Below are 16,048 nucleotides of genomic sequence, written 5' to 3' on the forward strand. Positions count from 1 at the left end.
TATCAGGCCACGTACAAACCAGCCCCGCCGCGATACCTGAAATGCAATATGGGGTTCTGGATATGAAGCCTGTTTCAAAGGGCTTTTTTCACCTATTGATCTACTTTCCACAATAATATGCTGCTCTATACTGAAGTGAATGTGTAGAGATTAGTGTGTGCCCAAAGCAGCGTTTTCTGTCCGCCACGAACGCACAGAATACCAGCCGGTGGCCGGCCCAGCCGCTCCCCGCGGTCCTGTGCTGGCAGCACAGCAGCAGGTTGCCCGGCCCAGGGTCGCGGCGCAGCCGGCAGCATCCCTGCAGTGAGGGTCCCCGGGGGGCATGACCTGTTCCCAGGGAGTGGTGGGAACCCACTGCCTGCTACTGGGTAGCTGCTGGGAGGGGAAGGGGAGGCACTGGGAGTTCATCTCCATTCTCCCTGAATCCAGGACGGCAGAGGAAAGCTTGGGTACCACCGTGAGGATATCTTTTGCTAAGAGCCAAACCCTAACATCTGTTCCCCAGGAAAAAAGCCGCCGTTAGTGCTGCCAGGGAGGGCTGTGACTACACGGAGAGCTGCAGGGCTCTGCAGAGAGGCAGCATAAAATTGCCCAACCTCCAGGCTTTTAAGGTTTGCTGGGGGTAAGCAAGAGTACAGGTAGCCCCAAACCTCTCCCTGCTCAGCATGCCACCCCCCACTCTTCCCCGCACAGCATCGCCGTTGCACTCAGTTGTGATTTTCACCGTTCACCAAGCACAAAGCCCTGAGGATTTTGCCAGCCTACCAACCTGCCAGAGAAACATCCTGCATCGCCACCCACGCTTCCTCCCGCCTGGCAGCTTGTGCAAACAGCCCATCTGGAGCAGACAAGCTCCAGCACTGCCGTCGCAGCCACCCCATGGGGAAACAGCACCGGGGCCCCACCACCATTCCCAGCTGGCGGAGTGCCGGGACCGGCAAACCCAGCAGAGCAGAAGGCCTGAGGCTTGAAGCCACCTGAGTCAGACACAAGGGCTGAATGGGATCTGCAACAACATATTTTAAAATGGCATCCCTATTAGTCTCTCTGGACAGCTGTGGGCCAGTGAGAAACACCAGCAGGTATTAATATTTATCCAGGTGGGGCTTGCACAGGGAATTTTGGTGGGGAAAAAAGGGACAATGCTATCAAATACTTCTAATAAAGCGCAAGTTTGAGAGTTGCTTTGCCTACCTGCAGGGGAAAAAAAACCAAACCATGACCAGTTCATTTACAAGTCATGCTGCTGAAGGCTCTTTCAGCTTGGACAGTCTAATGGATAAACTGTTTGAATGAACGGTGTTCATTAATACTAATTACTGACTGTGGAGGAGGGCACTAGGAGACAGCCTGGGTCTTATGGCTCCCACAGGACAGCTCCTGTGGCCCTGCTGGGGATGCTGCCGGGTTCCACATGTGCCCTGGCCTTGCAGTGCTGTTGAGCATCGCAGACCAGAGGCTGCAGTTCACTGCAAACAGCATAGCACCTCATTCCCATTTTGGGAAGTAGGATTAAAGACCCTTTAAATTTACAGACCACTCTGTCCTGTGCTGGCCGGCTCCAAGCAAGGGGGCAGTGGGGGCAGTGATGCTGCAGGGTGACCCACAGAAGCACAGCAGGTCTCCCTCCCACCGCAGCTGCTGCCAGCACCACTTGGGAGATTTTTGGGGTGCATTTCAGCCTCAGGGCACTGGCGGTTTTCCAGGGGACCCTTCCCTCCGATGGCTTCAGAGCAGCTGGCACCCCAGCCTATGCGCTGCATTTAGCAACGAGCAGCTGCTCCGGCTGAGCCTGGGCAAGCCTGCTGCAGCACTGCATGAGCAAGAGAGCAACTGTGCAGGCTGAAAACACCAGTACGTAACAGCCTCAGATCACAGCGGGGGTTTTTGGTTGAGATTTGTAGCTCTTTAATCCTTTCCAGAGCAGCAGAGCGTCTGCGGTTGAGACATTCCTTGAGTGAGGCTTTGTTCCTTGGTTTCCTCCTGTTTCTCCCTCTCTGTCCTCAGTCCCCCCAGCCCCTCCACAGCTTTTCAGCACAAAGGCCCAGGTGCCTACAGCGCTGGGGGACCGCAGAGATCCGAGGACACAGCAGGAGGTTGTATCTCTGCTAAGAAGTGTTAAAACCCTGGGCCAGATGGCAATAATCTCATTTTCATACTTTTTTTCCCTGTTTTTCTCTAAATTTCCTTGAAACATTTCCCCCCTTCCCTTTCCTCACTTGTGTGTTTCCCTGAGGGTTTCATGCCTGACTTCAAGGCAATCCCAGCCAGACCATTTTTGATAGGTTTCCATGAGATCTCATTAGCTAACTGTACCTGAGGGTAGCTTTATGAGTAACTGTCAGCAAAACTGGAGGTGTTACAGAGATACTCTTCTCCTGAAAAAACATGCTAGCTGACACCCACTGTATCCTAAGCATGCTCCGTCTACACACAGACACTAACTTGTTCAGTTAAATGAAGCATACCGGAGGGCGGCACTCGCTGCCCTGTGCCTCTTCCCCACTCCGCACGGCACCTTGCCCCTTCCTGCAGCTGCATGGTGCTGGGGGGTGGGAGGCAGAGCCCCCCAGGAGGGCATCTGCCACTCCTTTCGTATTCGGGATGCACCGGGAACCGTCATGCTTCTTTAATGGACAGTACTTGCCAGGGAAATGATGCCTCCGGCAAAGCAGCTCTTTCCTCTGGGGTTCCAGGAGACAGCTGCTAATTGCAAGGAGTGGAGTCCCTGTCCCCCCGACCGCCAGGAAACACAGCCCACGCACCAACACCAGCTGTCCTGTAACTTTTGAACCCATAGCCAAATTTTACCACATTTAAGGGCCGAAATTTCTAATAGTTTCATGAAAATAAACAACCAGCTGGAGGAGAAGCACCCCATACATGTATCTACCCATGCAGGAGTAGGCTCAGCCAGGAGTTTACGACTGCAGAAAAACACCAGAGCAGAAGAAAACCAGACTCATAAGGTCTGCGACACCCAGAAACGCGCGGTTGTCTTATGGCGAGTGTTCATCTCGCACTGAGAAGGAGCTCCTGGCAGCGTGTGAGGTGGGATGCCATCACCTCCCGCGTCGTCACGCGGCCCAGCACAGTGCTGTGGCACGTCTCCGGACAAACTGCAAAACTTTCCTCTCCCACCGGCCAGGGAGAGTTCCTTCCAGCGCTGGCAGCGCAGTGCTCCCTCCTGCAGGGACTTTGGCACGGTGTCACCTGGAGAGCAAGCAACTGGGGCACGGGGCCAGGCCGTCCTCCAGTTGTCGGTTGTGGGGAGCGTCTAAGCACTAAGTGCATGAGGGAGGCTTTGCGGCTCCTGGATAAGAGCTGTAACTGCCTTCCTTAGGGATGGGGGAAGAGCGGGATGCGAAGCGCCAGCTCCAGGAGCTGGTGAGGCCATCCAAGTGCAAAGTTATTTGATGTACGTGGAAGTGAAAGACATATGTTTGAAAATGCACACACACGGCTGTGCACACAGCTTAGTCATACTGCAAGAGCAGAAAGCAGGAGCCTGCCTCCATGAACTGCACCCATCCCTTCCTGAGACAGAGCGTTTTCTCCCCTGGCTGGACACAGCCACCTTCACCGACACAGTGAACCAACCCTGTCAAACTCAGCTACCTGGCGATGGGAGGAAAAGGCAGCCCAAACCCAAACATATGTTTGGGTAAGAGAAAGAAGCAGACCAGCCTGGCCCTTTTGGATGTCCTCACCCCACTGGCAGCCCAGTTGATGAGGGCTGTGCTCATTAAAGAACTGGGGGGAAGCATATGTGCTGTCTCAGTTCATCTGAGGAAAACAGGGCCAACGCCATGCTGCTAATGCACACGCAAGCGCTGCCGTGAACAGCACAATGCAATGGTTGGAGTGCTGCAACCCCATCTCCCCTCCCTGCGCGGCTCACAAGCCCAGGACCCCACACTGGCATTGGGAGGGACATGGCTGCCAGCACCCCTAAATCCAGCAGTGTCCTTTCCCTCCTACAAGCATGTGGGGAAGGAGCCAAACAATGCAGAAGGCTAAGCAAGAACATCAGCTCAGACTGGAGGCTGTTATTAGAAATAGAGACAGAAAGCTTTTTGCCTGCAAAGAAAATACCTTACTATTTTGCAATAAATAGCCCTACTGCTTTATGGTTTGAAAATACTGTAATAGAAAAAGCCCTTGAAAGAGCACCTCCCTCTCCTTCGCACCCCCCACGCCTGCCTCATTTGCACAAAGGACCAGCCCATTCTCAGGCAAAGCTAAACCAAAGTGAATTGCACATATCATTAAATACCTTTAAGGGTAGGACCTGTGGCACTAAGCAGCGTGTGTGGTTCCCAGCACACACAGCACATCGCTCCCTTGTAACAGTGGCATTTCCCCAGGTCCTGGTCCCCAGTGAGTAACCTGCAAGCACAGAGAGTGAGTGAAACCAGCTGAGGCAGCTGCTCCGTCCTGGAGCCTGAAGTCGTGGCATGTCAGCTTCCAGTGATTTGGGTCCCTTGCTGGCAGCCGGCTTTGCCTGCTAGACAAAAAGATGGACTGAGGGACTATCACATTTCTGTCCCCACATGATCAAACCATATCTTAACCTTCTCTTGGGTAAGATAAATAGGTCATATTCCTTGAATCCCACTAGACAGCAAGATTCCAGGTTGTTAACTTATTTTTTCCGCTGCATTTTTTTTCCCCCTCAAACTGCATCTCCAAGCATCATTACCAAACCTGAACACCATGATTGCAATAACATCCTTAGCAATACTAGAGGTTGTTTAGTCTCCCATTTACTGCTTCTCAATCATTTTCTTAGCCCTTTTACAGGCACAGCTTTGCAAGGGACATTTCTCTGTAGCTGCCATCAGCACAGCATCATCACACACATGCTGTATCACTGATTCCTTGATAGTCTCTCACCTGATAAATGTGTCCCCCATTCTTTATCCCCACATGCATGTGGTTATTAGAGACATACTACCCCAGGTTATGGGAGGGAATGAGAGAGAGAGAAAGCGAGAGAGCAAGCACGATTGCTTTGAAGCAGGGCTAGGGCTGCTTCTTTGTTTACTGCAAGCTTTGTCTTTGCGGTACATCCAATAAATAAACACATACAATTTTAAAACTCCACAGAGCGCTTCTGTTCTCTTTCCACATCACAGCAAAGATCCTAAAACCAAGAACTGCTTTATGTGAGACCCTGTAACAAACCCAGGTGCCGGCCGAGGTCCACAGCTGCATTATAAAGGCAGCTCTACATCAGCTGGTGCTGCTCTTTTCATCAGAGGAGGGGCATTGCTCGGTGTCTCTGCACACAAGTGATCCCTTGTGTCAAGTAGGCTTTGTATCAGGCTTCAGCCAACACCGCGGTGTAGGAGGTCTGCCCCTGGCCGTGGGCAGGACCACCAGTGTAAGCTGCTAACCAGTCTGAGAATGCAATGGGCTATGCACAGCTCTTAGTTTGGTCAACGCTGCAGTCAGTCAAGGTTTTGAAAACTTATGTTAATAAGAGATTTGGAGTATTAGTTTTCTGGAGAGTTTCAACTATCAGAAGATACTGAAGTTTCTAAGCCACCTTTAACTGTCTCTGTCTAGCCGCATGTAATGATGGCTTATAGGCATTTGCTGTAGGCCAAGTCCTACATGTGTACAACACTCAGGCCAACTGTACTCTGATTACTACATGCTGTATAACCTGTGTTTTCATTTCCAGCCTTGTTCAGATAAACAATGGCCTCTGATGCATATTAGCGATGCTGATAGTGTAGGCATCTGAATTCCATGGATGCTGGAGGAGGACAGGGGCTGGTGGGAGCGAGAAGTCCAACGTTTGGAGGTAACCGTGCAATGTGACTGCTGAGTTTCTGACCGGCATTCACTGTCTGCACAGCTCATGAGCACTAGACAGTTAATGCTATCTGGGGCCACGCATCCTGTACGTTCTCCCTCTCCCTCTCACTCCGGGCTGTTTACCCAGGTATGATGTCATCCTCCTCCTCCCATGCTAAGGGCTTGTTTAGTGGAGATAGTCATCACACATTTTTAGTCTTTAAAGCTGTGCTAAACTCTGCATTGTATCGAACAATTTCTAAATGTCCGCCTTAAATACATACGTAGTTCTTACTACCACAGTAACTCCAAGGACCTTAAAATATTTGCTTTGTGAGGAGGAAAAAAAATACAGCTTTGTACCTGGGGAACTGAGACAGAATCAAACTCAGTTATCCTAATGTCCATATCCAAGCCACGGGATTGCTTTTGATGAGATGAGATTATTTTAGTTGGAGGGTATTTCTCCCTGTCCAGGTTTTGCTCCCAATTTGTCACTGATTTCTGTTTGGACTTCCTATCCCCCTTTATTACTGTTGTAGATTTCTCAACTAGTTTGACAGGAGGAAGCTGGAGATTTTCTTTACCTTGCAGGCTAAACTAAATTGAACTAACTAAAGGCTTTTGTAACATCTTTGAACTTTTGTGTTTTGGTGTCGTGTGTGTCGTCGTGTCCGCCCCCCCCCCCCCCCCCCCCCCCCCCCGGAAAAACTAAGCAAAATTATTGACAGCTGGTAAGGAAATTGGGCTGGTCATTCCAGTAAACACTATGTGTGCTAGCAGCTGTGACTTTTGTTTTCAATGCAGCAGAGAGATCAAGCAAATGAAGCTGCAGCTATTCAGACTATTTGTCTCATTAGAAAATAGAGGAGTCATTCGTTCAAAAACACATTCAACTCCTATAGCAGCAGCTGGCTGCAGTGAAAGAGGGGATCCATTTTAGTCTTGCTCTGAAACTTGCTGTTCTGATGCATTATTGCCATGCACAGAGATTGACAAAATGCTGCCAGAGGATATAGGAAGCAGTGGGTTAGTCCAGCCAGCTTCAGGCTCACCACATGCACAGCTGTGGTACCTGAGCTCCTTACCGAAAAGGTTTTAGTAGTGCCAACAAGCATGTGGGATTCCTGCTTCCCTTCATAATAGTCATGGTGTATGCAAACCATTTTCCCATTAGGGCCCCGGGAACGCGTGAGGATAAGCCTGCCAAGAGCGACAGGCACCAGCTGGTTTATCCACCCCGCCGTGCTGAGTGCAGCATCCTTCATCTTCCCAGCACAGCATTTACCAGCCTCTTCTGCCACCAAGGTGTGATTACAAAGGAGTCCTAAGGATTGGTACTCCTTGCAAACTAACCCCAAACCCAAAGAGGGATCTAAGAGACTTAAGGAAAAAATGGACATAGAATTTTTTTGTATTCAATCAGAAACTATTTTCAGTTAAGCCAACAAACCACCCCCCAAACAATAAAACCCTCACTCTGATCGAGGAGAAGTGCATGAAAGCCACTTCAAGAGCTGGACCTGCATTAACACCACATTTCTTCTTCAAGACAACAGCTGTCATTTATGAATTTTATTTAAAAAAAAATTTCTCTTTATTATCTACTTAAGAGCCGAGATTGCCTGGTCAATATTTAACTATGGTACTCTTTTTCCTTCTTCTTTGTGGTATCCCAGCGCACTGCTCCTCTAGACAATCTGTAGTCTTCTAGTTTCTTTTAAAGCTGAAGCTTTATTATCTCAGGATAGGCTGCTTTTGCCACTGAAGCCAATGGTAACATTTCCTGAAAACTGAGATTGAACACCTTTCTATATAACTGTATAGCACCTTTGTGGATTAGACTTCTTTATGGAATACCACATTTTATTGACTTTTCTGATTTGCCCCCACATTTATTTTGTATTATCTATGCAAAACAGTATGACGACAAAAATACAGTAATCAAATTATTCTGGAAATATGCTTTCTCTTAAGATTTCACCACTATGGGATGTATGTAAAAAAAGTTTCACTTGCAAAAGAAAATTAAATACAGTAACTAGGCAGAATCAACCCATGCTTTTATTTCCATTGCATATAAAATTTCATATGAAGGTATTGATGTACAGTACTATCCCATAGGCTGTAAGAGAGGCTAAGAAACCAGTGAAAGAATAGTCATGTGCAATGTTCACACAAGTTACCACTCTCAAGACATACCTAAAAGAAAAATCAAATTAAAACAATAACAAAAAATTGTTCAGGATCTCTGTTGTTATAGTGTCCCTTTTATACCGTTTAAAACAAAAGCAATCGATTTACTTTGGGCCAGGGCTGCTAAAATCTACAGTTTGTGTCAAAAAGGAGGCTCTGTTTTTCCTTGAAAAAGAATCTCTCCTTTCACAAAGAAGTTGCGTGCTACAAGGGCTGGGCATCACTGGAATGGAGGAGAGGTATTTACCTCGCTCTGGCAAATTCAATGATATCAGCTCTAAGTAGTCTGGAGCAATGTGACAAGTCAAACAGCAAGAGATGCTCAGTCCAACCTGCAAATCTAATACTAGTGTTATTAAAAGATCTAAAGGTTTACCACTCTCCTGTAGATCTAGTGCATTACGCTATACACACTGTACAAAGCCGTAGACACATCTATATAAAATAAAACTTTGGCTGCTTGTAACACTAATATTGGTGCTGGAAAGCATTTCCAAGATTAAAGTTGTCTTTTGTCCTACTTCACAGATTCTGCTTATACAGTGATCATTTGTGCTACTAAATAAAGAAGGGATATTACAGACGATTGTAAAAGTGTATGAGTTATACCCTTTTAATTCCAATTACTTCATTCCCCAATATGCATTAAAATCAAATGCTTATTAGAGATGCTTTCCAAAGCTGTTCCAGTGCAATTCAGTACTGAAATACAGCATACATTTTTTTTTTTTTTAGGAGAAAAAAATAGCTGCAATAATCCCTGATGACAGACTGTAAAAAGATAATCACAGAGGCAATACAATTATATTGCCAGAAGTCTGGAAAAGCTTGAACTTCCAGTAGGGTCATGAATGAAAGCTCATTGTAGTATCATGCATATTAGCTTGTAAAAGTATCCCCATCAGTTAGCAACTAAAAATATGGTAGAAATGCCCAGCCCTAGCTCCACAGCTACCATACTTTCAAATGCAGCAAAACAGAAGAAAATGTTGTTTAAAGTTAAGGCACAGCCCTGGGACCAAAGACCTGCAGCTTTTTTTATTGATATATCTTTATGTATTTTATACTTTTCTTGAATCTTCCATAAACAAGCTCTAAGGTGACATAGAATATATTACAGGAGAAAAAATGTACAAGGAATATGTATACACAATAATCATTCTCTCACCAAGAGTTTCCAAATATAGCAACACCACCCTGACAAGGATGATGTTATAATAAGAACTGATAATTTACAATTAACATTACAGTATGTACATTACAATAAATACATGGTTGTAAACAGAGACAAACAAGACTGTATTACAGGTAAGGTCATTTGGTGAGAAAAATGCATGGCACAAATAAAATAAATAATGCATTTGAAAAGAACTGTCAAAGCTTTCTGTAAAATCCATTTCATTCAAGTTTTTTAAACTTCTGAATGCTATTTGTTCTATCTATATGCTTTCACTATTGTTTTTTAATAATGATACAAAACAATTTAAGAATTCAAATACAGCATTACTGAGTACAGTAACTTGCAAGCTAAAGTGTACTGTTATAAGCAAGGTGAAGTTTCTTTTCTCCCCCACCCAATACCCACTCACTCCATTTTTTTATGGCAAAAATATTCAGAACACATAAAGCCACTTGTAAATTGTTTTAAAGCAGTGTGCAATGCTAAAACACACTTTGGCAAAAGAGGAAAAAAAAGATTGTACAGTGCATTATATCCCCATCTCTTAAGAAATACAATTTTCTATTATTTGATTGTCCATATGTATGGGTGTGTATGTCACAATATGGTGTTATTCTTTTCATTTACTTTCAGTTAGTGCAGATACAAAACCTTTTCAGGTCCCTATTGGTTATTTTGGAATTTATATTGCTTTTCCATTATTAAGGTTCCAGGCACTCTTGGGGACTGAAAGGATTTTTAGATGGATCAGGTTCAGGAAGAAATTATGAACAAACAAAAAAAAAAGGTAAAAAACTGAAAAAACTTCATGAGTTCTCTTCATTCTCTTTCCTCCTTCAGCATCTTCTGTGCTACAGCCCTGTGAGGGCTACAGGTAGATGAAACTATGACCCGGATATAGAAGAATGCAAAATGCATTTAAAAGCTGAATTACTAGCCAATTGGTTTTAAACAGGTTTTTATTCTAGATCTCAGATACTTAACCCCCCCCTCCCTGTGTATTCATATCTGCAAATGTACTACAAAATGAATCCAAAGGGGCCATAATGGCTGTTGCTATCTTCTTTTGTTAAGAAATCATCTTGGTATTGTCATTTTACCAGAATTTGAGAGTGGGAGTCTGCTAGCTTCCCTAGGCAACTATTTCCCACCTTCTAAGCTCAAAACTACAATTTTAACAAAGAGTAAAGCAGAGGAAATAAAATTCCTTCTTCTTTCATGTGACCAAAAAACAGGACTGGAAAATGGCAAATACGAACTCCTACCTCCCTTTAACTTTCCAAGTCACAGAAGCTTTCAGTACCAATCAAACTGAAAAGCAGGATCCCCTTGGCACAAGTTGGATAAAGGATGAAAAGATCTGAGGTTGAAATAATGTGGAGTAAACTACAACTCTCATGATGCATTGCTCATTTACTTAAAAACATAAAAAGAAAAGACTGACCTGGCTTCTTCTTGCAACAAAGACATGAAAAAATAATGCTAATCATTATTTTTATGTTGTACACATCTCAGATTAGCAAATGGTTTAACTAGATAGCTGACACAGATAAAAAGTTATTAACAGAGTCAAAATTGGAAATATTACACTAACGCTTTTTCACCAGAACAAATATTCCATACACTGTATTGGCCTGCTCTGATTTAGCAGTCTACAGCTCCCAGCCAAAAATGGTCTGGGAACCATGTTTCAGAGGGATGAATTTTATTACTACAGCAGAGGAGCTGCTTTTGTATTAAGACAACAATTCATTACCTTTCTTATGGGCTCTAGTCCTGCAAACCCTAATCTTAGTGGTCCCAGTTAGTTTCACTGGGACCACTTCTTGTACTAAGACAGAATTGGCAGGATCAGGCCACTATGAGGGCAAAAGCACAATGTAAGTTCCTCTAATACATTTGGGAAAATTGTGATGAAAAACAAACAAACAAACAAGCCATCATACTGAGAGTTTTATGTAACATAAAGGATATTAATGGAACTCACTAATATATAAAATAATAGAATTTTACAGCTCAATATTACCATGAGATTCTAAGGTGCAAAAAAAAGGAAAGGAAAAAAACCCTATAAGTATTATCCAGTGTAGCACAGATTTGTACTGAAAACTTGCAAGTTACTCTTTGGAAAAAAAATAACCAGTGGCAGATGAAGTCTGAAAGTGTTTTTCTTTAAATATAATACCTCGGTACATTTAATAATAAAAGTAAGCTCTACAAAAGATCTCTCTTTTACATATTATACAAAATGCAGAGGTTAGTGCAACCCACTGGGTCACACTTTTTTCAGTCACGTATCAGGAAGACTTGAAATTAGAAAATTATGCAATTTCCACAGCTCATCTTCCTCTTGGTAACAGAATCATGTTGTGTCACATCATTTATGTGCATTTGTTTTCCAGTAGGAACCTCAGTTTATTTTCTGTCTGTTTCCTCTCATGATGAACATTATCCAATGCTTTGCTTGTGAAATACAATTAATTCAAAACCTATCAAAGCATACCAGCATTCGGTTGGCAGGTGGTACTCCTCTGAAAACATTTGCTTTATTTAATCAATCTGCCAAATGGAGAGCTTATTAAAATGTAGTTTATGGATGTTCTCCCCCCTGCTTTCTGATGCCATGGAGGTGAAAATTCTGGTTACAATATTCCTGAGTGCCAAACTGAGACATCAAGGTCAGTTTTGATCAACAAACGTTCTGGCAGATGACAGTGAGCTGTGACCATGGTTGTAGCATATGACATACACTTTGGAAACCATTACCTAATAAAAACAAAACAAAACAGAGAGAAAGAGGAAAATAAAGGAAGAGGGCAAGAGAGAAAGAGACTGCGTCTTCATTGTTATGTGTCTGGAGAATGGTCTTCTACCACACAAGGTTCTGTCTGGTTCTCCTCCTCTTCTACTTCTTCCCCTACTTGCTCATCAAGAGGAATTTCAGTGGATTCTGAATCCTGGGTGCAAAGAGTCTTGGAGTCACTGCAGCTGGTGTCTTCTTCTACTTGACTTCCACTGTCCTTTTCCGTTTCTGACTCACCGTCTTCCTCCAGTGTTAGTTCAAACTGGAATTTTTCAGTTTGGCCCTGCCTACCCTCTTCCTGGTCATCAGGTGCAGGAGAGGGACTTTGAGGGATTGTGCTCTGGTACCATTCTCGATTGTCCTCCAGTGTATCTAAGATATCCTGGGCATCCGGGTGAACAAGATCTGCCCACGTCTCCCACAGAGGATGAACAATGTAATCTATAAAACCCACCTGTTTCAAATAATACAAAATTAGGTTGAGCTCTTATTCACAAAGAAATAAACAACTATGCCTATAAGTCACACAAAGTATGAGAAATATAACTCTAGTAAGAGACACTAGATGTGCTACCCTTAAAGGTGGCTGAAAGGAAACCATGCTGTTTTAGGTAGTACATAGGGTCTTTTACATTTCAAAAGTCTGATTCAGGATACTGGATAAGGACTTGGAAAGGATTTGTTTTCAAATGAACTGTTCATTCCAAACAACTGCACTGCATCTAGTGAGCCAAACAGCTGCTTTGCATTTAATTCTGCTTTTGAAGGAACCCTAATGAGCAGCTGTACAATACTCTCTCTTTGATATGTGTGCTTCATTGCAGATCATGACAGCGATGGAATCCCTTTGGCAAACACGCTGCCATGCACTATGTTTTCACAGTAAAATGCTCAGCTCCCCTCACTTACTACTCAGGAGCTGAACTAATTAACTAGAAGGAAAAAAGGAAATAGTGCATTCAGAAATTAATCAAAACACGGCTATGGACCATCCTTTTCTGTTAAAATGTCATACTGTGTTATTTAACTGCCTACTCAAATCAATTACCTGTGATTTTTCTACGGATGCATTGTGCTTATCACACATGGGACTTATCTCCATTCCCCTCTCTCTTTCCCGATCTCCCTGACGGAAAAATTCCTCCATTATTCTGTCTGTCCATTGGCGGTAGAGATGGAGTGGCTTGGTTGGATTGCTTAGATCTGCACAGTGCACCATATTCTGAAGAACCTAAAATAGATTGAAAACCTGCAGTGTTATTACACTGGAGAAAACCAGCTCCTTTTCCATTTACACTTTTAGTGGCTGTGAAACAGAATCTTGAAAATACATGTAGTGCACGATTTATTCTAAATGGCAAAACCTCATGTGCTTGAGTGTTTTTCACACTTGCAGTAATAGCCATGAACCACCCCGCTTCTGCTGCTTCTGCCTGTATATGGGACAGAAAATCTTTGAGAGTTAAGACCAATCAGATGCTGATAATTTGAAGCGAAGGCCAGAGCCTCATGTAGTCCAGAAGTACTCTAGCACCCTGTTACTCTCTCTGAGAGTCACTCAGTAGCTAACAGAGTATGTCACAGGTAGCAAACATAAGAGGGAGTAGAGGGAAGGTAGTGAGTCATGGTTTGAGAATGGACAGCTGACCTAACCCATGCTGGAGAATGGGCAGGCCAATGTTATTAAGGATATAGGTTAATACAAGTGACCATTTGCAGATGAATTTTCTTACCTGAATCCTGTCTGAATAGTTATCAAGAAGTAGGACACCAGAACTGGTCACTTTTTTGGTTTCAACCATAGTTTTTAAATCAGCCAATAGATTCATATGCTTAGACATGTCTGTTGCAAGTACCTTGGAAGAAACAAACAAATAAATGAATATTACGTAAATTATTCTACTGATTTTTTAAAAAAATCTTTGAACACATAAATAAACAGTTCTGGGAGGAACCCGTAACTCCTGTGTCTGAATACACTATAGAAGTCTGAGTCTTGTATGTCATTAGTGTCCAAAATACTAAGTTTTCATTTTGGTTGTTTTATGAATACGACAAAATTATTGTTCAGAATTGTTCAGAATGATCTGACCAGCCTAAATTCATCATCAATTCAGGAGGAAATTTCTAACTGTGATGGTGAAATGGCATACATGTCAGTATGAAAACAGCTTGAAGCAGGATTGTATACCTTCTAAAAAGGTATAGATGGTTACTGAAACTGAAAAGAACACTCTATTCATTTTGGGTAAGACACGATAAAACTTCAAACTTTTACTTCATTGGTTATTGGTCTAATGACATGTAATTTATCATAAAATGCTTCTGTGCTTTATTATTCAATTTGCTAGCACTATGGAAGAGAGACTCCCAAGCAGAACTCACAATGTCAATGACCATTTTCCTCAATGATTGCCTCTGTTTTTTGGTCAAATTCTGGAAAATGTCACAATTTTCTTCCTGCAGCAGCTTGAAGCCCACAGCTAAGTGATGATTCTCCAGTACTGATGAGTCATTGTACATCAAGGCGAGTTCAGAATCTGCAGTAACAATGGCAGGGCAGAACGTTACTAAAGCCTGTGCTTTTACCAAATCCCGTACGATTTTTCAAATTCATTACATTCATAACAAGATTTACAGATGAACTTTTAGAAACAGAGTTCCTGTAGTTCACACAGTATCACAAGTTACAGGATTAATGACTGAACATCTTAACAAATCAAGACAAAGTATGCTGAGGAAAATAAAGAAAATGCTTTGCAGTGAAGCATGTACACGTGTCTGAAGTGGCAACTTAGAAAAAATACAAGGAAGGTATTTTTCAGAATACATTTTCATATCTGCGTGAGGGCACATGGAAAATATTATACGCATAAACACGCCTAAACTAAAACACACTGATGTTTTCTCTTCTCATGCCTCCCTCCCATCACAACTACCAAAATTCCATTGTTTAAGTCAAGCTGCAGCTATCCAGCACTCAGACTGGGAATACACAGCTGAGACTTTGCTGCAGGTCAGGCAGAGAGCACACATCTTGGTTGTCAAACCATGTCCTTCTGTAGTTAGCTAAGGCACTCAGATGGCTAGCCAATTACACCTACAGGTCATTACTCCTTGACAACTGGATATTTTGGGAGGAGGCTGGTAGGATGGTAACAGTTACACTTCTGGTCTTTCTCTTGGATGGGCATATGGATTGAAAATGCAAGCAGTGGCCTTTCCTACTGCCTTGCACTTGAGCGTGCTCAACGCCTGATGCCGTAATTCTGCCTTCTTTGACAGAAGTATTCTTAACTCGGTCACTCCGTATGGCTGTGAGAATAACATACACCTTCCTAGCAATGCCTGTGCTAAGGCACACATGCAAGGTCTGCATTTGTCTGCTTAGACCCACTGAACAGCCAGCTCTGACAAATAAAAGCAGTTACGACAATTTTCTGCACAGCTTTAGATTCTACCTGGGGATACCGCACAGTCAGCTTGCGTATGTTTTAAGACACAGCTTGCAAATATGAATCTTTCGTAAAAAAACAAATACTTTTTATGCAATCACACTTGTCATGTTTGCTATTAACTTCTATTTATTACAGCTGTTCTACCCTAAATCTAACCATACATCAGTCTATTCTACTCTTTGTCCTCTTTATCTTCTTTTACAGCAGCTTTGTTTTAAAATCCCTCTGGCTCAATGGGGTGCCTATAAAAGCTCTGCTCTTCCAGTTTCATTAGTCTCATTATCCATCCTCCTGCTGTCTTCCTCTCCTGTCTTGAATACATCGATCTTTTGATCAGGAAACCCCTCCTCTACCCTTCCTTATCCCGATGGCAGCAAAACCGTAATAGCAAAAGGAAAAAGAAAGTGAGTCTGTCAAATGATCTCTCTTTCATCTTTCACAGAACATTTACAAAGCTTGCCTATTTGTTATTTTTCTTACAAAGAAGACAAGCATTAGTTTATTTTCCTCTCAAACAGCCTCAGTCTTAGTAATTATTGCTAGAGAGTACTATGTATATTATTTCTAAAGTTAGAAGAAATGCAAATAACATCCAGTTTAAAATAC

At 43.2% G+C, this 16,048-nt stretch overlaps 1 protein-coding gene across 6 annotated transcripts in view; it reads right to left on the minus strand.

Moving 5' to 3' along the window:
• Window positions 1–10,120: 10,120 nt before the first annotated feature.
• PDE4D (phosphodiesterase 4D) overlaps window positions 10,121–16,048 on the minus strand; it is a 479,877-nt gene continuing 473,949 nt past the window's right edge. For all 6 annotated transcript variants that reach the window (XM_075526394.1, XM_075526393.1, XM_075526396.1 and 3 more), the window contains 4 exons: window positions 14,370–14,524; window positions 13,718–13,840; window positions 13,033–13,215; window positions 10,121–12,438 (listed from right to left, as the gene is read on the minus strand). In XM_075526394.1, coding sequence (XP_075382509.1) covers window positions 12,028–12,438; window positions 13,033–13,215; window positions 13,718–13,840; window positions 14,370–14,524 — 872 coding nt within the window. In that variant the 3' untranslated portion in view covers window positions 10,121–12,027. The remainder of the gene's footprint in view (window positions 12,439–13,032; window positions 13,216–13,717; window positions 13,841–14,369; window positions 14,525–16,048) is intronic.

This window comes from Mycteria americana, chromosome Z (assembly GCF_035582795.1).
Source record: "Mycteria americana isolate JAX WOST 10 ecotype Jacksonville Zoo and Gardens chromosome Z, USCA_MyAme_1.0, whole genome shotgun sequence".
NCBI lineage: Eukaryota > Metazoa > Chordata > Aves > Ciconiiformes > Ciconiidae > Mycteria > Mycteria americana.